A 22,397-nucleotide genomic window follows, 5' to 3' on the forward strand; every position below is an offset into this window, starting at 1 on the left:
CCCTGCTCAGGGAGCAGAAGGTTTATTGGGTTAGTTGCTATTTTATGTCCCAGAGCCATTTGCAGCTGTGCATTGGTCACTGTTGCACTGGCTTGTTGGCTTTTCAGGTAATTCCTGGCACTCACCACTTCAAACATAGTAACTACCATACTTTAAACATTGACACATCAAATAGTAGCTGTTTGACAATGCACACATTCAGCTTCATGGGTTTAATGTGCTTTGTGGCTCTTTCCAGTTGAAAACATTTTCTTGGTTGCAGGGGGACTGGGCTGTGGTGTCAGGCTGTGCACAGGGAGCTGAGCTCCCTTCTGGGGGAGGATGGCTTGTGTTTGTGGATGAGTTTTGAGACATGAGACTTGCAGGGGAAGGTGATGATGGTTTTAGCACTCCTGGGGCACAAGAGCTGTGTAGGAAAAGAACCTCACAAACTCGTGGCAGTGTACAGGGCTTGGATTCCCTTTCCCTGGTGTGGCTCCGTGGGCTCTGCTCATGCATCAAGTAGTTGCAGGGGGAGCCCTGGCTGGAAACTGCATCCTTTTTCATTTGGTTTGGCCTTCTCCCCTGAATTAGTTGGCATTTAATGGCTGAGTTTTCCTCTCGCTGAGGCAGCAGCTCCACCAGGCAGATGAGTCTCAAGAAGGATGAAGCGCTGGCTCCTGTTCAGCTGGGCCACATACAACGTAAAGGACTTCTGGCACCCTCCTCTGTGTTACTAAGGCATAATCAGTCTTGGAGTCTTTGAGGACACTTGTATGATGTTAAAATCTTGGGCTTTGGACTAAAGCTTTGTTTAGAAGTATTGTTGAAAAGTTTGCCAAAATACAAAGGAATAAAAACTGTCAGAAGACAGATTGCACTGAGCTCGCCTTCGGATCGTGCCCATGAATGTTCTGTGCAGTGCAGGTTAAAGGCTCAGCTTGTTTGAAAAAATGAAAACAAAAATCAGCCTGTCTTTGAAAAAGTTAATGCAGGTGGATCAATTACTGTGTGATTACTTGATGTTCTGGTTTCAGAGCATGGCTTGTACAGTGTGTACAGCATTTTAAAGACAGAACTGTTAAACTACATGGTCAGCCAACAAAATAAATATATATTCAGCTTTTGGAAGAACTTAATTTTGCTTCCTCAACAGGCCTATCTGCTTTTAGCAAATTATACTGATTGAGTTATCTTTAATGGCCAAAGACTTAGACTTTGTTGGTACCAAAGTTATGAATGAAGCCCCAAACATTTTGATTTAAAATAAAGAAGTCTCCAAGCAACACACAACAAAATAAACCCCAGATGATTTCTGTAGACTTGGCCAGCTGGAGATCAATGAAGATGCATAGTTTTTTGTGCATTTGGCACCTTAAGTGATTTATAATTCTGACAGGGAGGTGTCTGAAGGTGATACCTTGGCATGTATTAAGTGCTTTGGTATTGCAGAGGAGTTTTCAAAAGGGATCATTGTTGCTTTCCGAAATACTCATTTTTTAGACTCAGGTAGTTAATTTTTTTTCCTGCTGCTCTGAATGTGACTTTGTTTTTCAAAATGGAGCAAGATACTTTATCCTGGTTTTTATAATAACAGTAAGGATTTAAAGTCTGTAGTTTTTCTCACTTTAAAGAATAAGCTGAGCCACATTTTTAACCAATACTCAAGGGAAAAAGACTTGAAATTAAAAATAACAGCGTAATCAGCAGAGTAATCCTTCCATCTGATCTGAAGCAGAAAACTAATTTGCTTTAGGAAGGCTATAAACCTTTTGGAACTGAAGCCCAGGCATGTACAGGTGAAAGTGTTCTGCTCTGTCAGTAAGTTAATGCCTAAGAAAATGGAATACAGAGAGAGGTGTGTTGGGATGCAGGTGCTTCACATCTGTGGCTTAAAGTTGGAGTCCTGGCAGAGGGCTCCCGTCATGGTCAGGGGCTGGAATATGTGGGAATAGAGAGATAGGTGTGTTCAGCTGAAGGGAAGATTAGGGGAGGTCACACTGCTCTCTTCAGCTACCTTTTGGCAGAAAATAGAGGAAGTGGAGTCAGATTGTTGCAGGCACACCGTGATGCGCTGAGAAGGAACAGGCATGAGTTGGAACATGGGAAGTTATCCTTAGACAGGATTTTTTAATTCACTTTTTTTACCACGAGGGTAGTAGTAACTTTTTTTGTCTTTGGGGATACTTGAAACTTGGTATTTGGTACTTGAAACCCTGCTTTAAAGGGTTGAACTAGAGGTTCCTCCAAACTAAATCACGAGTTAGGAAATGAGAGGCAGCTTGGGAAAAGCAGGTAAGAAAGTCCTAGAGGGAAATTAGCAGAATCTTATCACTGAAATGATGCTTTTGGTAATTTTTCTTCCCTCTTTCACAAATGGTGCTTTTTCTCTGGTGTATAAAGTGACTTTGTTCCTAAACTTGAAGAGGAATTTGCCCTTAAGGTTGTCTCCCTTTTGCTGATGTGCAAAGCACATCTGAGCAGGGGTGATTTCCATGGCACTGTGGGGTACTCAGTCCCTCAGTCACTGCTGGGTCACTCTGTTCCTCCCCTCTTCTTCTTCTGTTGGGGAGGGTATTCTTTATTAAGATGAAAGAGATGAGATAAACTAAAATTAGTATCAGAGCTATTAAAGACATTAAGACATTACTAATGAGTTCTAATTTAATCTCAGCACCCAGGCATGTATAGTGCTGCAAACTTTTATTAGGTTTCTATAATTGTGTTAAAAGTGATACCCTCAGGCTAGTTCTGAAGCTGGGCTGTGCATGACAGCTCTGACCTGACAGTACTGGGAGGGGACTTTGCTCTCTGCCGGCCTTTCAGTGCTCTGTGTTTTACATCAGGTTCCTTAATTGTCAGGGGCTTAGTGCTGCTTCTATTTAGGAGTGGCTTCTGTATAATTTTGGCTCTGGACCAGTGAAACCTAATCTTCAGGCTCCTGGTGTATTCCTTGGAGGAGATAGCTGGGTGGGGAATCCCAGGAGTGCAGTTCCAGCTGAGATAGCTGTTTTCTTAAAGCTGTTCTGGAGGAGAAGCAGGTTGCTGAGGTTCAGGGGGAGCACCAGGCATTGATAGCCAGGGAGAGCGTCCTGGCTATGGGCAGCACATACCATGGAGCACTTGGTATTTCAAACCTTTCTGATGCGGGTCTGAGCTTTGCAAAAGCCTTTCAAGCAAAAAAATTCAGAGGGCTGCTGGGCAAGGAGAAGCACTCTGAGTATCAGCAGCCTGGCACTGCAGATGCCAAGTAACATTTACAGCCCCTCTGCTCAGACACCTATTTGTGCACTGAGTTGCTCAGCAGCCTGTACTATAATTTCACACATGCTTTGTGGTGCCAGCTCAGAGGAGTGGTCCTTCCCTGACCCCCCGTTCCTTGTGACAGAACAAATGTGTTACGGAGGGAACTGGATCAGGGAACCCACCCAAGTTAAAATTACCCTGGCCAAGAAGCTAATTTCAACCTGGGGCAGCTTCTCTGGCAGGCGGGAGCAGAGGAGTGTGCCCAGCTGGTGACAAGCACAGCCCTCCTGCTGCTGCTTTTGGCAGCCTGCTGATTCCTGCCAGGGCACAATGGTCTTGTCTTGGGCTTTCAGCAGGGTTTGGGACTGCAGATCTGGCTGGGGAGACTTGCAGTTTCCTATTTTTGAGATTAGATTGAAGTGTGAAACGAATCCACCTCCAAAATGGTATCCTGAGTTAGCTCAGTCTGTGACAACTTTGGTGTTTGTTTATAAACTGATACAAAAATATAGTTAATTCAAATATTTCACCTTGCTTTTGACCTTTTGGACACAAATTAACCTCACTTTCAGTAAATCTCCCTGCCAAGGGAGATTTACTGGACTCCTCCTTGTGGGTTTGGCCTCAGTCAGCTGCTGACCTGGAACTGGCTCTGAGCAGAGCCTGGTCATTTTGGTGTCTCTGCTGATTTTTCAGTCTTGTTTTTAATCACTTTAATCACTCTTGTTTTCAATCACTGTCATTTCTGTGTGGACACTGCCACGTGCTCACCTGCAAGACCGGGTGTCAGGGTTAGTGCAGTGGGGTTGTTCATTAACGTTTCTGTCTCAGGGCTCGGTCTGGGTGCTCTGCAGTGTCCTGAGTGAGAAATGCTGTGGAGGGACTGTGGCCCTTCTGAGAGTTGGGGCTGTTTCCACCTGTGTGGTGCTGTTTGGGAAGGGGACTGCTGGTGGTGTTGACAGTGGTTTAGAACCAGAGGGCACAGAGAGGTGGCAGTGTGGGGACAGCCCAGCTCCAGTCCTGGTGCAGGGAGGGTGCTGGTGTCTCACCACGTCTTTGGGTCCAGCCCAGCTGGGCTGTGCCACCCTGTGCTGTTGGGTGTTAAAATGGTCCCTAAAGCCATTGGTGGGATGAGAGTGGGGGAGCTTGGCCCTCTGTGTGGCACTGGCTTTCCTGGGAAAGGCTGTCTCCTTAAAGCCTGAGAGATGGGCTGGAGATGGGCACCTGCAGTTCTGTTCCCTCAGGACTACCATTCCTGCCTCAAGGTGCACGGAAGGAAGCGCCTGACACTGGCATGAGCCTTCCTGCTGGGGTGTTCCTGTTCCACTGAGAAATTGTAGTGGAAATATCTGCTTTTTTAATATCATGTGACTGTTTTGGCTCTGGTATTTTCTGTGTGCCTTTAGCTTACTTACTGGTCCCTTACTTTCTTTTTGTCCCCTTCTTAAAACGTGTTTGTGAAGCACCAGAATATACTCACCTGCAGTCTGTACCAGATCCTTTCAGGCACCTGTAAATCCCAGGGTGTAGAACAGATAGAACCTGAATATCCATCACAACTCTGTGTGATGTGGGTTTCCTAATCAAAGGCACTAAATTTAATGAAACATGTACAAAGATGGAATTATTTTTAAAAAAGTAAAAGCATCCTACAAAAATCAAGTTTTTTAATCGACTTTCAGCTTCCTCTGTAGATGAAATGGTCATGAATTTGTGTTCTTGTGACAGCAACTGAGTTTCACAATGTCATTCCTTGCGGGTTTGGCTTTGTGGTAGTTCTGACATTAGGAAGCATTATTTTTATGGTGTAAGTTTAAAAGGTTTTCTAACTGTTGTGTTTTTCTTGTTTGCTTTAAGAGTCAGAGTTACAGATCTGTCAACACAGGGCACCGACATGTTGCACCAAAAAAATGGAAGAAAGCTACCAGGCAGCTGTTCGGAGAGAGAGGACTCAAAGTATCCAGGCACTGAACTTCGAACTGAAGTACATGATTGTCGGCCACATCACAGCTTTTCAAGGTAGGAACTTCTCAGTAGTTTGTAACAGTATCCTCTGCAATACAAAGGGAAAACTCCCAGCTTTTATTTTTCATTCTGTGGTATCGCCTGCTGTAGGCACTGCCTTATGGTTGACTTGCTTGTTCTTTGATTGTGCTTTTGGAGAAAGGTGAAGGCACTTTGTCTTGACTGGTATTTCAAGCATCTGCCTAAATCTTATTAGGAATATTTTTAGACTTAGACCTTGTTCCTGGGCCTGGCATGGATTTTTTTTTTAATGGCATTTTCAAATGTCATTTCGGTGCCTGATGGCTGTACTTTTTTATCTTCTCTTGTGTTTTGCCAAATCATTTACAGGTGCAGAACATTAAATGTAGATGCACTTGCTTGTTGATGCTGAAGAGTAAGTGCTGGAACTGATATGACAAATGAGAGCACAGCTCTTGCTTCATGTCAAAATGCCTTGCTAGTACCTTGCTCTAACAGGGTCATGTCAGACTCTGGAGTTCCTTCTACAGGTGGTTATTGTACTGTTACAAGGAGGAAAATGCTTGGGTAGGACTCTGCACTGTAGTGCTGAGCACTGGGGACTTTTCTCCAGAAGGGATTTAGACATAGCTGTGACATGTAAGCATCCGAGAGTTGAGTGATTGCATCAGTCACTGAGTGGTGAATCCAGATTACTGACTTCTGTGGGCCTAAGTATGTTCTTAATTTTAACTGCCTGCTTTGCTGTGTTTAGTGCTGAGTGTCCTGATGGAATGGGCTTTGAAAGCAAACCTCTAGTTATTAAAATACAAAGTACTGAGGCCTGTATGATTAAGCCTGTTGTTACAATGTAGGTTTTATTAAGTAGTAGCTTTTTTTTTGGTCTAGTTTCTTCTATTTGAGTGAAAATACTAGAAGTAAAAGATGTGATTGACAGTGCAGAAGAGATAGCATATTATCTAAAACTGACAATAAGTGATGGTGGAAGTCTGAAAGAGACATGCAGGGGCAAGATAAAATTTTCTTCTGCTCTTGCTTTTTTTACCTCCTTTTTATTTCTGTTTCATACCAATGAGTGAGAAACAGCATTTTGGTTTATTTTACAAGTAATTTTTGAAAACGTTTAATATTCCCTGTGATTTAAAAAATTGGTTTGGAGGGCCCTTCAGAGGAGCACTGCAGTGAAAGAGCGGCTGTAGGCATTGTTAAACGCTGGTTATTCATTCAAGCAATCTTTCAGTATTATGATTGAATAAAGATAAGGTCAGAATAGATTAACCTACCAACCCTTTTAGGTCAAGCCAGTGGCTTTATTGTCCATTGCTGATGAAGCCTTTTGATGGAATGAAAGAGGTAGTTAGACATTTCACACAGTTTAAATTTACAAGCATTCTCTGGAAGTGGGTAAATAGGTTGTTTGTTGTAACTTGCTATGGCTGGCCTTCTGTCTACATGAGGTGGGAACACTCGAAAAATTTAACTTTGCTCTCTTGCACTGGGAGCTGCTTTTGTTCTTTGGTTTTGTCCCAGGTGTCAGTGAAAAGCCTCTCTCTGTATCTGGTGCTGGATAAACATCCTGTTGCTAAGAGTGGTGCTGTGCGAGACATTTACTGAGAGGGAAGATCTTTGCTTCGAATTAACTCTGTCCTTTTGGAGCATTTTCGTTTGTTGCTATTTGGATGATAAAGTGCCAACAGCACGCTTTACAGTCCGGGAAAAGAGTATCCTGATTTTAGAAGCTTTCAGATACCTTTCAGATTTCCTTGCAGCAGAGAGAACTGACTCAGGCATGCAAAAACCCAGCACTTTATTCGTTTGTATGTAGTGGTGTTTACTTGTACGATTTTCATGCACAATTTACTTTTATATACACAATTTTTAGTACCATTGGTGTAGTCAAAGCAAAGCAGCAGAGTTAGCCTTGCTGCCTACTGCTGAGGAAAAGAAGTCTTAACTGATTTTTATGCACTTAAAGCAGACAACACCATTAATATTAGACTCATACTGATGAAATAATTCTCAAGAGCACTATGATATAAGAAATGGATTTTCAGCTGTCCAGCTCTGAGGACATAGCGGTGGGAATTACATTTCAGGGGGAAGAGAGCAACTTTTTCAGAAGGGAGGACACCCAGAAAGTTTTCTTTTTGAGCTCTTACCTCCTTCTGTGCTTTGATAGAAGTTAAAAGGCAGTTTTGAGGACCTGCAACTGCCACAAGTATTAATAATGAAGACCTTTCTCATGTGAGGGGGAGTTTTGAAATGAGTTGGGTTAAATGTTCTCTGTGTACTGCCTCAGTACTGTGTAGTTGACTGTGGATACTTTGTTTTGGTTTTTCTTCTTGCAATTGAAAATGTTGTTTAGGTAGCTTTGCCCACAGCTGAAATAAGACAGTTTTCACAGGTGCTGGATTTGGTTGTGCAAAATAATTAGTCGAAGACTTGATGAAGTGTGCCACAGCTGTGGGCAGGCTTGTTGTGTTTGGGCTAGTACTCTGCTCCAAAGGGAGTCTCAGGCAAGGTGGAGTAGGTGCAGATGTGTAAGTGTTCCAGACTGTAACAGGAGTGGTGTAACTGAGGAGAATGTGCCTGTTGTAATGATCCTGGCCTGTCACCCTCTGGCTCTACATGGGGGCCTTTGTTTGGGATGCATTTTGGACCCAGTCAATCTGTCCCATCCAAAGATGTGCCTGCCTTTCTGTCTTTCTCCTGTGCCTGCAGCCTGAAATGCCCAGGAGGCCTGTTTATTTAAATGGACGATCAAATGGGATGCTTTCATTTTGTAAATTCATTTCCCCTTCGATAACCCAAAGATTCTCCTTTAAACTTACTGCTTTTTGTCCCAGTATTTTTTTAGGTTTGCATGTAATCAGATGTGTTGTTTTAGATGTATGTCTTTGTGGTGATGCTACATCTTACTTGGCACAGCCATCCTTCTGTGAACCCCACCCCCCAATGCCCTTCTGCAGTCCCTGCGCTCCTTGGGGCACTTCCAAGTGAGGCAGCTCACTCATTGTTAGTGGATTAGAAGTGGTGTGGGTGTGCAGGCTGAAAGTTGCTGTCAGAAGGGGTATCAATGGTCTGACAGGCAAGCTTTGTTGTGGGCAGACAGCAGAGAGAACCTGGCCTCCCTTTTCTGTGTCCTTTATGGGGTGCTAACAGGTGCCCCTAAGGACCCACACATAGCTTGTCTCTGCTGCTGTCATCTTATGCTGAGGCTAATTTGAGGTAATGAGAATCCAGCCACTGGTAATTTATTTGTTCTGCTGATGGTCTCTGCAGAGGGACAGAACAAGGTACTTTTTAAACCTTCATCGCTTTTCAGTGGCCAAATTAGCAACTGTCAGAGATAATGGTAAAAAACTTTGTGCTTAGGAGTTTACAAAAGCTACTGTTCTTTGCACTTGTTTTGACAGCGGGCAATAGGAACTGTTTACTCAGCCTCTCAAGAGAAAGCTTTCTGAATGAAAACAAGTTGGTCCTAAAGCACTAATTTTGTCTTGTTTGTCTGAAATGGCATTCACTTGACCTTGAGTGAAGGTGGTGGGACCAGGTGTTCTCGTGTTCTCACACCTATAGGAGGGAAGATGGGCTTTGTAGCACTGTTCCTCTCACTCCTAACCCAAGGGGTTTGGTAAAGCTGTGCTTGCCTTCTGCTTTCTGTGGAATGGGGAGATGATGCTTGGGAAAGCACCTCGTTGCAGTCTCCAATAGCTGGAGTTGCCCTGACACTGTGGTGCTTGCACATTGTATTGGCCTGATCCAAGTAGGCAGGTGAGAAGGAGAAGGCAGTTGTAGCAGGGATGGAGCCCAGGACTCCTGGTTGTCAGTTAAATGCTTGAAAGTTAATGCCCAGTTGATCCATGAAGTCCTTAAGCACAGAGTTTTTCATGTAACATCCTCCATGGGGAATGGGAATCGCTGTCTGGTTTCTGTGGGTCCTGGGATGGATCACCTTTAGTGAGCCCAGTAATCAACTCACCTGAACCTTCCCAGAAATAAGTAATATAGTACACTGACCCTCAGAGCTGTACAGTCAGATACATTCTCCATTTTCATTTGGCTCAGTGGCAGTGTTGCTGATACTTTTACTGAATGTAGGAATATCAGCTTGGAATAGGGGTGGCTGGTTAATGGTGTTGACGTGCTATGACATTTACAAAACAAAGACTTGGCTGGAGAAGCACACTCTGGTTTGAAGTAAATTACTGTATGAAGTGTAGTCACAATGCTGGAGGTGGATGCAGTCCAAAATCAATGAGCTATTTAAAAAGCAAAGCCAACCATTGCCATCAGAAACCTGCCAGTGCTTCTGGTTTCTGTTATTTACTGCTGGATTATAGAAATGCAGAAGTGTTGTTTTTTAAATAGTTTTTTGTAATCCCCTACTATTTGGTCATTTATTCAGACAGATCGTTACCCACCCCTTTCCACTTGTCTGACCCTGCTAAGCAGAGTTTTGTACTCTGCTGACTGTAGCGCTGAAACTTGGCCGGGATGTAGAATTTGGTTTGGGCTCAATGCAGAAATGATTTCCTGCAGAGAGAGGCTCCATTAGAGTATTTCTGTGCCCCTCCTGTTGCAGAGCACCAGTGAATCAGCACTCTGCAGGATACTCTGTCTATAGACTATGAGCACTTCAGAGAGGACCTCGGTGTGGCTGTGTTGGTGCTGGGGTAGATGAAGTGAGGCACGGGGAGAGGGGGAATGTCTTTGCCAAAGTGGCACATCAGGCCATGGCAAGAGCCAAGAATGCAACTTAGATTATCTTTGTGGCCTCTTCTGTTCCCTCACAAAAGTATTTGTGATTTCCAGAGACCTTTTTAGAGGGGAAGGGAATTTTTACCTGGTTGTAGTGGCCTGAGGTGTTTACTGCAGGAGTGAGAGGTGCTTGTTTTGCCCTTGAGTTTGGCACGGTTGGGCTACTTTGCCCTGACTGTGGACCAGATCAGAGCTCCAGAGCAGTGCAGTGTGAGGAAGGAGTGTTCTGCATCAACTCCTAGGGGATAAGATTCCTTCTTTGTATTTTGGTGCTACCTGGAAGTTCATAAATGCAGTGTCCTTAGCTTGGAGGAAGGAATTCCCTGGTTTAGTATCCACTGTAAAACAGTTTGTGGTGGGCAGAGGTAATGAAAGATGAACTGTAGGGTAAGAGAGGCAGAGTCCACTAGGAATGAGTGTCCTGTGTAACCAAGAAACTCAAGTGCTGTAGTGGTGAAGCATTACCCTTGTGGGAGAGATGGGGAGTCTGGTTCTGCCATCCAGGTTTTCTCCTCTTTTGGTGCTGTTGTGTCAGTAACTGCCAGGTATTTCCCTGTGCTGCAAGCAGGGACTGTCACATCAGGGGAGGCTGCAGGGCTACCTGATCCAGATCTTCAGCAATATGAATATGCTTCCCTCTTACCCTGCTGTTCCCCAGAGAGTGATAATTCCAGAATTTTCCAGATTTGGGTTGAGATGCACCCATTTTCCACTCTGTGGGCCCTCTATCCATAAATTCCTCCTTCCCCAGGTTATCTTTTGGCTACCACAAAAAACCTTGTTGACCACATGTTGACAATTAGGTGGCTTCCTTTAAACATACTGCCTTCTAATTCTATTGTCTCACTTGATTCTGAAGTATTTTCATTTAAAGGTATAGTTATTGTCTCTATTTATCTTCTATATATACCAGGTATGATTTCAGAGCTCAAGTCCGTGTCTGTATGTGGGGTGAGGGAAGTGAATGTTAAATTCTTGCCTCTCACTGTCCTTTTCTCAGCAAAATAAAAAGTTTTCAATGTGCTATTCCCTGATGCTCACACCTTTTATCTTCTGAATGTGCAAAATTAAAAGAAAATCTTGCCGGTGTGCCGGGGACTGTGAGTAAATATTAACATTACATTGTGAATGGTGATTATTGAACTCACTGTGCCGCTTGTGTGTTCTGTCTCTAAACATTTCAAATGGTGTGAATTTTTGGGGGGTTTTTTGTTCCTGAAAGGCTACCTGTGATGCTTTGGAATAATACCTTTTCAGAAGTTGTGTGTATGCTTTTTGTCAAGATTCTAGATTCAGATTGATGTTTTCATGCTGTACATTACAAAAGAATTAATGTGTTTCATGTGGTGACTTGTTCCATTTTTCACAGAAATTGGAGTCAGTGTGGTGATCTATTAGCCGTTAATAATTCAAGAAATTTGCTTTATTTCTATGTACACACAAGCTGAAGATTAAGCATGGAAAAAACTCAAACCTTCACCTTCAACATTTTTCTGTAGCGCATATTAAACATAGAATGAGCTTGTGCAGAAGTTTGATTCCAGCCTCTCATGTCCCCTTAGACTTTGTGCCTCTGCACTTTTCCCATACTGTTTCTGGTTGGTTTTTTTTTTTCAAGGTTACCTAAATCCTGCTGAAAAGAGAATTTTCCTCATCAAACTACTGATCCCATTCTTTGTTTCCTTGATAGTGCTACCTTCCTGCATATGAAGTATGCCTTTCATGTTGTACTTTCCAGCGTAGCCTGTGCTGCTGGTCACCTGTGATCCGTGATTTAAATGTCAGGTACCATCTCAGGCCAGCCCTGCAGCCTTTGTTCCCTTAGTATTAAAATTCAGATAGGCATGCTTTTGATTTTTCCCATGCTGTCTTTCATGTTAGAGACTTGTGAGCGGTGAAGAAGCTCCGTGCCTCCATTGTCTTCCTTTAAATGCCATTCTTAAAACTGCCCTTGAGGTTGTGATAAGCAAAATGCTTGTGAAAGACCAGTCCCAATATACTGAATCTCTTGCACTGACCAGGTTTCCTCCCTGTGTCTGTGAATCCATCAGCTGTTGTCTGCCCTTCCTTGTATCAGCAGCTCCGAGACAGGCACCAGGATTTATTTGGGATCTCTACAGCACCTGTGATCCCGGTGTTCATTAGCATCCCTCAGTGCTATAGTGATGTAAATAACTGTTGAACTCCGTAACTTGTGTGTGTTTCCGATTGCATTAATGTATCCCCTGACTGTGTCTTGTCCTTTGGGCAGCTTGTTAGGAAGGAGTTATTAATCTTTAAAAGAACATAGGAAAAATCAGAGGGATCAATACTGGAGGAAATCAGAAAATCCTGATGACTTTATGCTTTCAAAATAGCAAATTCAAGTGAAAAAATTAATGAAAGCTTAGGAAGAACTTGTAGCTGTGGAGTGAAAATCATTGTCTTGCAAACTGTTATCTAGTAACGAAGATCGTGTCCACAGAAATCTTTAAAGGATAACTAAAACTAGTGACTGTATTGTTAAACATGGCAAAACCTTATATCAAGTCTTATTTATTACACCGGAATGACCTTATATCCAGTGGCAACCAACAGTCGTACTTGGGAGTAACAGTTCACTGTTAGGAGTTGCTGCACGTTGTGGGCAGGTTTGATTTATGGAATAGAGTGCAGTTGTTTCTCAGGAATGCATATGCAGAACTGGATGATGTTGCCAGAAACTGATATTGGAAGTCTTTACGTACTTAGGAGTATCGAAGTTTTTGGCTGGTTACTGGAACTGCTGCAGCGCTTGGACCATTAAGCAGAAGTGTTACGTTGTTTAGATATCTTTGTAACGTTTAATTTTACTAAATACAGGTTTTACAGGGCTGTTTGGCCCAAGGCTTTGGAAGGATACTATAATGGGAAGTGGTGAGAGAAATATGCATTAAATACACTTGAAAGGAAAAATCATCTTAGATGAGGTATCATCAAGATATCAAGATTTATAATCCTCATATAGACTTGCATCCTAAACTTGTCTGGCTGTGGCTGCCATTTGATGCCTAGAATGTCAGCGATTTGGGGCAGGGACAGTCCCCTCATTATCTATTTATAGCTGTTGTTCAGGCGATGTGGGTTGGGCATAGTGGTGCTAAAATAAATCCAGTGTACATACACATGTTTGTCATGTGACCATGAGTTTGATTACTCGCTATCCTTCTGTCCATATTTCACCTGTTGCTGGTTGTAATTGCCTTTTCTTCCCCTCTGTTCTTCCCAGTACCTTGTCAGGCTGTTGATTATGTTCTGTATCTCCACAATATAAAAGTGCAGTGGAAAAAAAGTAAGAACCTGCAAAAGCAAAGTGAGAAAATGAATCTGAGGATTTGTCTACCTGGGGAGAGTCAAGCACAATTCCTGTTGTGGCAGCAACTTTTTGGAGGCAGTATTTCTGCTATCTCCTTTAGTGGGGAAACGATTAGTGCTGTTACCCATCAGCTTCCTGTTGATTCTCTAACTGTTCTTCAAACATCTTGTGAAGGAGCTCTTTGCTTTGCTGCCAATCTGAATGAAAACAGTGTAAGAATAGGACTTGAAAGTAAGGAATTTATGGGTCCTGTCTTCCCTGCATACTCCCAAATCTTTTCCTCAATCTTGCCAGGCCTATTCACAGCAACTAAAGGGTGATTTTTGTCAGATAGTGGAGGATCCAACAGCTTTGTTCTGCTGAGGATAACTACATCTGCTCCAAATATTTTGTCAGGAAGGGAGAGGTTTGAGATTGGCTCTTTTTTTTCATGTATTAAGACTTTTGCCTTTGATGTACCATGCTAAAATTAGGATCTCTGCAGATGTTAACGTTTGGAATGTAAGTTTTGATGCAAACCTTAGTGGATTCTTATTAAAGAGAAAAGCTTTAACAGGTTTTTTCACTTTTTGCTGTGATTGTTTTGCAATTGTGTGATTCCTTTTCTGGTTTGTGCTGTCAAATGCTTGGGAGAGCTTCCTTTCAGATTGCTGTGGGAAAGAGGTATGTTTGTAGGTGATGTAATAATTTCTTTACCCCTAGTTATTGCTTGTGTTAGGTTTTGGAATATTCACTATAAATAGAAGGCTATGAACAGGAATAGAGGCTTTTCACAGCAATAAATTGTATGTATCTGCTACCAGGATTTTAGAGGTGCACATGTAGAAACATGGAGCTTTTAGATCGCCTTTTTCCCCCTTTTAGTTGTGTTCTGAGAAGGCCCCTTTCAGGTCTCTGCACTTTCCATACATGATTCCTGGAATGCCTGAAGCCCCGTGCTCCACTGGCACCTCGTGTAGAAGTTGCTGCTCCCAAAACCACTCCTCATTCCTTCTCTCTGACCAGGCTGAGTTTGCCCCAGCCCCGCTGCAGAGCCCTGTGTGACTCTGGATCTGTGGAGCAGTGCTCATACAGCTGGATAATTAGGAATTCTGGGTGGATAAAGAGCACTCTGAGAAATACAGCTGACCAGACTGAAAGCAGTTATCTAAGCTAGAACTTTTCTCTATGCATTTAATCACTTCCTCGTGTGTTATTTCCTGCTTTTTTCTCTTAGTGATTTTGGCCCGGGTGGTTGTGTGAAAGTCACAACAGAAAATGTGGTCTAACATCTCAGGAAAACCTTCCTTCTGCTTCTACCCATTCAGATTCCTCTAAGGAAACCTTTGTGCATGTGGCAAAGAGCTGCTTTTTTTATTTTCTTCTGTGGACTACGAGTTAAAAACCTGGGCTGTTTTTTGTCTGACTCAACCGGGCGTGATCCCAATGCCAGTCATGTAGGAATGCAATCAAAATTAAATGTGAAATATTTTAAAAGCAGGGAGGTGTAGGTCTCTGAAATACACTTATAAACTTCTAAATCTGAGGCAGTCTTGTTGCATGGCACATGGGGTGAAAAGAGGCAGAGCCCACCTCCTGCATCCTTCCTTCTTCCCTAACCTGGTAGAAAAGGAGCATGTGGAAGCTGTAAACATACAGTGTAAAACACACTGCAGACAAAATAATGACCCACAAAATTGGGGATAGTTTTAAATGTACATATGTAACAAACACATTTATGGAATAGATTTCATTTTTAAATATGTTTTAAATGTATGCTCCAGAAATACTAATTTCCTCAAGTGTAGTCACCTGTAAAACAATGGTCAGAAAACGAAGAGAACCACCAAATTTATTGGGGGAAAAAAAAAAAGTTTTAGGGTTATTAGCAAAAGAATGTGTAATTAAAGAAACAGTAGACTCACCTGCAGGAGAGTGAATCCTTTCAGGCCTGACTACTTTGCTGTTGATTTTTTTGATCAGTTATGAATATATCAATCTTCATGTGTGTAACTAATTTCAGCGCTGTTGGGAATAATGAAAGAGTGTGTTTGTGCACAGGAAGTAAAGTGAATTTTAGTGACTCAGCAGTGCTTGCTTGAGAAGTTCCTCCTGAAGCTGTTGCTGTCCTGGAGTGACTCTGAGGATTTATATCCTGTTAAGATGACAATTTTCAGGCATCCAGGCTCTGTCTCCAGGTATCCAGTTGCTGGATAGTGATGGCAGGTGCTGGTAGATGGATATACTGCCAGTAGCTCCTACCAAGATGGATATTGTTTTTTACCTGAAAACATAGGAAAGTCTTCTGTGATTTAAACCTACTTATACAGTCTTTGCAAACCAGTGAAGCATTTGTCTTGGCTTTGGTCCAGCAGGAGTTAAAAACCCTGATAATCTTCCCACTGATTTTAATTGAGCTTGGCCACTGGCTCCACAGATAGAATGAAACCAAAGCTTTTAAATTACAGTGCAGAAGAAAAAGGGAGGCTTCTGTTTCCCAAGTGCAGATGACTTTATTGGGATGTGCCATGGAATATCTTAGTAAGTGGTAAATGAGGGAACTGCAATGGGTGTGAGCCAGCTCAAACTCATTACTGAAAAACCTCCTTCTGCCAACCTGCAAAAATGATTCCTGGGAGGAGGATCATTCACTCCTGGTGGGGGACAGTAGAAAGTCAGAAAGTGCCAGAAGAATTTGAGATATTAAAAAAATGTGAAGTACTGATATATATATGTATGTGAAGAGAGGCAGGCATATGCTGTTCTTATTTGGATTTAATAATACAATTTGTAGAGACCAACAGAGGAACTAAATGTATAAAGAACCTAAATCCACAGTAGTAAATATTTGTTGAAAACAAAATTATTCTTATGATGTTTTAGCATTATAACTTACCTGCTGAATATAGCAGCAAAAGTACTCTTTCATCACCACCCTTGTGCGAATTCTAAGACTGGTTATCAGACACACCTGCCTTAGTCTTGCTGCTTCTGTATGTGGTAGCAAAATTTGTAAAAGCTGGAGGAAGAGGAGCAATACTTTGATATTCAAATGTGCAGAGTAAATTCTGCAAAGCACACGAAAAGGTGAGATGTTTTGTTTTATTAGATATGCCATTATAGTTCAGAAGGAAAACGGACTGTTTTTTGGTCAGGGCCCTTCAGAGTTCTGTGGCTGAAGAACTTTTCTGTCCAAAAGATTATTTTTTTCCCCTCTAGCTGTATTAATTCATCTCATAACAGATGCCATCCTTCCCTATTAACTTTTCCTTTCCCAATACCCTCAGTCTGCCATCCTTACAGCAAAGCTGTTACTGTTCAATACCAGATCTATTTTGGGACACTCATGGCTGTTGTGCAGTACCACACCTGACATCCACCTGATCACAACAGCTCAGGAACCCCTCCCTGAGTTCTGGGACTGCAGCAAGCGAGTCTGAGAGCTGTGAGCACTGGTTTGAGGTGGAAGCAAAGGCAGTTTATCTGCAGTCTGTCCTGCTGGTTGGGAGCTCTGCTGTGTGTGGATGCTGAGGTTCAGTCATTGGCTTCTCTGCAGACCTTCCCTGATGCCACGTGCAGGGGGCATTTGACAGCACAAACTGCCTCTTCTTCTGAGTGCAGTAGAATTTTTTGACTGGTCAAGTGCGCTTCAGTTGGAGAATAGGAGAGGTCATTGCAGTGGTTTAAATCAGAATTTGTTTTAACCTTTTGCTTTGTGATCCATACACTTTCTAATGGACTGTGAGGTTTGTCATCTGTCTTTTTTTTAAAGTATTTAAAACTTCCTCCTTTTTTTTACCTTAAGTGTGTTCATTAGGTTTGAGCAATAAGTTTAACCTCGGCAATTGATACTGCTGTTGCAAAAATACCTAAGAATTCAAGGACAAATAAGACAAATAGAAAAAACCTGTGTGAACTGTCCCTACACACCTACCCATTGTATGTTAGAAATAATGTGCTGATGAATAGGAATGGCACAGGTTCAAGGAAAATGCAAAGAACTGATGAAGGTTTCTAAGATTTCTTAGTTATCTCTATCTGAAAACTGATTGTTCTCTTGGCTGCTTGAAGGTGGAGTAACTTGAGTGAAGGCTTTGGATTTACACCAGGTATGGCTGGTATAAATTACAGCAGCGTGAGACCCACAGTGATTTATCTTGTGATGGCACAGACAAATCTTATCTGAAGGCAGCTGGTTCTGTAGAGGATGAAATGTTCATTTTCCTGTCATCACTCAAGGCAATAGATAGTTTTATCTGATTTTATAATCTGTCTGAACAGAGCAGTTTTGAGGCTATAAACATTATTTAAGGGTGTGCTTTCTTGTATTTCTGAAGCCATTATCAAGGTCTATACCTCAAGCAGGCATCTTTTCTGTAGGTCTTCTTTTGATCTTATTTTGACTGATGGGGTTTATAGCAAGTTTTAGTGAGTTTTTATTTGAAGATCAATAAAACTGAAATACTAAAAGCAAAAAGCCGGCTTCCAGCCCACCCACTCTCCCCACCACACACTCAGTGACACACCTTTTGGGAGTGCTGTGACATGAAGTGCCACCAGAAGATGTGCTGGGTTTTGTGGTTCAGTGTGAGGTCCTGGTTAAGCAGGGGTCAGAGAGGAGCTGTCCTGCCTTGCCATGTTGCTTCAAATCTGTGTTGTCAGATTCCAGGCCTGACAGGATGGAAGGACAATAAAACATGAATCTACTGATGTGCATTTCTTAAACAGTAACAAAAGAGTCATGCTATCCAGTGCCTCCACATTCTGAAGACTTTGGAGAGCCTTGGGGTGGATAAGGCTGCTAGATAAGGAGAGGATTAGGGATGCAGTTCCCTCTGTTAGTGTAAGATCCAAGACTTTCCCTGTGTGAAGTGTTGGGAAGCCCAAGTCTGCGTTCAGGCCACAGAAGAGGCTGGAATCAGCTCTTAATGTCCCTTTGAAGAAAAGAATGGATATGATATTGCTGCATCAGCATGATTTCCTTCCTGTCCAGACTGAAGAGACTGAAGATCACTACATGATATAAAAGCAGGATGAGTTCCTGAAGATAACACCCCTCCTTCTGGTGGAGATGCTTTCTGCATTGGCACTGTCCTGGGTAGTGTCTCAGAGGACTTGAAGCTCCTCCAGAGTATTAAAACAACATTCCTTCCCGGGAGGCAGCTGCACAGTTGCCTGCTCTGTTGACTGCAGTTGTAAGCCCTCCTTTTCTTCAGTGAATACCCCCATGTTTTTATTTTATGCAGCAGGGAAACCGCCTTAAAACCAGCACTGATCTTAGCCCAGTAAACTGCCCTGTTTTATTTTCATCCTTCATTCAGTGCTGCCCAGGCACGTGCTGGTGCGGTGAGCGGGACGGGTGCTTGGCTGACTGTTCCCTCTCTCAGTGCCTCGTGTCTCCCCTTCACAACATGCTCTGGACTCCCAGCCACAGTTTGCTCTCAGTCCTCCTGAGAGCGTTCCCAGTTGTCCAGTTTTCTGTGTAACCCTCAGCCCTGCAGGGGTACAGGATGCTCCACTCAGTGTCTGCAGCAGGCAGGTCAGCTTGGGGTCTTGCAGCTGAGGAGGAAGTGCATGCACAGTAAGAGTGTGTCTGAGGAGTAACCCAAACACTGAATATGTTGTCAGATCAGTTTCTTGATGCCTCGGGACAACTCTTCACCCTCATCTTCCTTCCATTGGTGGTGACTCCCTGGCTGGGTCAGGTTCAGCCCTGGATTCAGGTGCTTTCAAGTCAGGCACACGCTGAGCTCTTTATTGGCTGGGGACCAAAGAGCTCCACGTTCTGTAGATCGGCCGTTTGCTGACTGGAGTTTCAGCAGCCTGAGGGCTCTTGGGTGAAGTAACTCAAAATCTATTTACGCACTAACCTTTGAATTTCTCAGATTCACATGCATGATAATTTGTTTGAATAAAAAATTGGATATAAAAATGGAATTAAACCTTTATGATGACCTTTAAAGTAATTTGGACACATTCTCATCTTGGCTTGCTATTTAAAACCGATGCAGTTACTGATCCATGGTGTGGATAATGAAACTTTATCTGAAACTGTTTTAATATTTGTGTTGAGCTGTAAATGAGAAAATGCTTTTTCTTGTTAGTATTTGGATGCTATTTCTGGGGTGGTTTTTTTGGTATATTTTCAGTGTAGCTTACAAGCATACAGAGCTGAGGATGTATTCATTTTTCTAGTTTGAGTTTTGGATTCCATTTAGATTTCATCTTTGGATTTATCTCTGGCTGTGCTCCCTCCAAGGAGGAGGAGGATCTTGACATTTTAGTTATTAAAGTGTTTTACTCTTCAGTTTTTAAAAATAATTATGCATATATAATTAAATATTATGCATATGCAATTAAATATGCATTTTGTGTGAAACAAAGTTCCAAATGTTTTTCATCCCACTTTGTTTTGAGAACCATTTGATGTTGTTAGGGTTAAACTGTATTAATTAAAGCATGGATCTACATCTGGTGTTTTAGAAGTGGCAACTGTAGAGCAGTAACATGAACACCCTTTACAGTGGAAAACCACGTGTGTGGTTTTTAACCAGGTTTGATTCAGGTTGGCCTGCCTTAATGTCACCTTTTTTTTTTACCTTTTAACACAGAACAAGTCTCAGAATTTATATCAAAAATATTCTTAGTTAGGACAGTGTGCAATCAGCAAAAATTATAGATCAAACTGAAATGTATGGCTGGGTCACCACCAAACCATTCCTGGAAGAATCAACATGTGATGTGGACACCACTGCTTGTAAGCTGAGGACCAGAATTCCTGAAAACTCTGTATGTATGTGTTTGGCTGGGGCCAGGGAGGATTAAAAAAAAAAAAAAAAAAAGCACTCATCCTATTTTTTTAATGGAAAATGAAATCTTTCTCAATCAGCATTCCTGAAGTGTGGCATTCCTTTCCAAAAGAACCCATTCAGTATATCTGAGGGCCTCTGGGAGTTCCCTGCTGTCCCTGTATGGGATTAGAGTGTTTCTATTTGCAATTCATCAACTCTGTTCAAATCAGAGCCAGACTGAATCTTAACTCAGTGAATGTTCTTGAACATCTCTGAAGAAATGGATCTGTTTTAGCCCAGAACAGAACCAGTGTGCTTTGCAGCTGCATCTCCAGTCGAAGGTCTCCTGTTGATAACGTTAGAATTAATAAAGCTCAAATTTAATAAAACTCAGAATCAATAAAACCAGATTAATAAAACTCAGAATCCCACCTAGGTCAGCACTAAGAGCACTTTGGGGTTCGTTGCACTTTTGAATCAAAATGCTGCTGTTGGGGTATCAAAAGGCATGTGCTCAGTGCCTTGTTACTAAAAAAACCCAACCCAAAACATCTATATTGATGCACATGTGGGAGTTTAAATGCACATGTCAACACCTCAGACTGACCTTGGATAGTTTCTCGTGTTAGGCAGCAGAATTTCCTGATGAAAAACAATATTTATTACATATTTTCCCAGTCATATTCTTTATTAAATCCATTTTGCACGTGTTTGCCTGCAGAATAAAATGATTTTGGCTATACAGCATAACAATGAGCTATTCCACAAAAATTTTAAAGAAAAAAGCGGGGGAAAAAAAAAAAAGGCTACTTTTAATAAAAAAAAACAGATGCTGACTTCATTGTTTCTGGGGAAAGAAACCCCATGTAAAGTCAAGGCTCCTCGTTGATTCCCCCTAGTGAAATTATATCTAGTGTTTTGATCCAATGCAATTTTTAATGCACTAACATCTCTTGGCTCGAGAGGCTCCTTACTCTTTCCAGGCCAATAAATCTCTGACTCTGCAGCACTGGGTTGGTTTTAGTGCTTTTGGCAGTGTGGTAACTCATGTTGCCTATTGATGATTTCTTTGGGTTTTTTAGTACATTCTGACATATTCTGTTCATTCAGTGCATCTTCTCATAAAAGAAAGGCGTATTTCCTTTTGTTGTCGTAAATTTTGAAGTGTATTTTTAAATAAAACAATTTTAACTGTCTAGGTGCCGGTGAAAAAGAGAAAGTAAGTCAAGCAATAAAGATAATTATTACAGTACTATTAATTTCCAGGACTCTAAATGCAGATATGACAAATGTGTGTTACAGCCTTGATTTAAATCTGTCAGCAGATTGTTTTATAGCTGTAGGCTTTGGTTCTCCAAACACAGAGTACTCTTGAAGGCAAAGTTAAGAGCACAAAGGTAAGACCCCAAGAACAAGGTTTAGCAATATGTCTGTTATTTTTGTTGTCTGCTCAAGCCCCAGTTTTCAGTTAAAACTTGTTCTTCTCTAGCCTGGATGAAGTTGCTGGTTGGCAGTGGGCAGTGTCAGGTTTCACACTTCTTTCCTATAGCGTGTCTCGAAATAAAGGTGACAAGGTCACTGCAGGAATGCTTGGAAAGAAATCCACCCAGAAGTGCTCAGGGGAATGTTTTGAGAGCTTTACCTCTCCCGCATTTTCCGTGTGCCATGTCAGTGGTGTGCATCTTCAGTGTGGGTCTTCCAGGTCAAATTCCATGGTAGTGAAAAGTTGAGCTTCAGAGCAGCAGAGCAGTTTTTGGCTGCCTGTTTTCAGTCGTGTGTGCAGAGTCTGGGGAGTGCCTGGAGTGCAGCTGGAACCACATAGAACACCCCACATTTACTGCATTTGCGAGTGGCTGTTCACAGCAGCATCGTGGGATAGTGACTTTGGGGAGAGAGAAAGGATTGCTTGACACTTGGAGTCTGCAGAGAGGGAGAAAGGAGAAAATATCAAATCTCCAAAGTGAAGCTTTAGATAAAGTAGATGAAATTATGTTTCTGAAGGTGAGCAGTTAGTGGTAGGTGAGATCTTTTAAAAGAGGAAAAAGTTGCTCAGCAAAGAAGGGCTTGGACACTGGGAATTGGAGGGCATTTTAGTATGTAGAAGATGGGGATGATTTTTTCATTGCAGATGTAGAGGATTATGAAACATAAAAAGAAAAGCTGGAAAGATTCAATATGTGTGTTAATGATGTCCCTGAAGAGGAAGTTGGCAGTAATCCCCTTCTCCTCATTCAGAAACTTCCTATTCAAGAGTTGGAGCTTCCTGTCAAGGAGACTTTGGAGAGAAGGTGCTGACTTCTGAAGTAGAGGTTTTTGATAAG

General features: G+C 42.2%; 1 protein-coding gene across 2 annotated transcripts in view; it reads left to right on the forward strand.

Moving 5' to 3' along the window:
• Positions 1 to 22,397, forward strand: part of LOC126636261 (glypican-5-like) — a 340,020-nt gene that overhangs the window by 16,829 nt on the left and 300,794 nt on the right. For both annotated transcript variants that reach the window (XM_050308265.1, XM_050308264.1), the window contains exon 2: positions 5,083 to 5,244. In XM_050308265.1, the coding sequence (XP_050164222.1) occupies positions 5,083 to 5,244 (162 nt within the window). The remainder of the gene's footprint in view (positions 1 to 5,082; positions 5,245 to 22,397) is intronic.

Source organism: Myiozetetes cayanensis, unplaced genomic scaffold (assembly GCF_022539395.1).
Source record: "Myiozetetes cayanensis isolate MyiCay16 unplaced genomic scaffold, myiCay2020 scf13, whole genome shotgun sequence".
Taxonomy (NCBI): domain Eukaryota; kingdom Metazoa; phylum Chordata; class Aves; order Passeriformes; family Tyrannidae; genus Myiozetetes; species Myiozetetes cayanensis.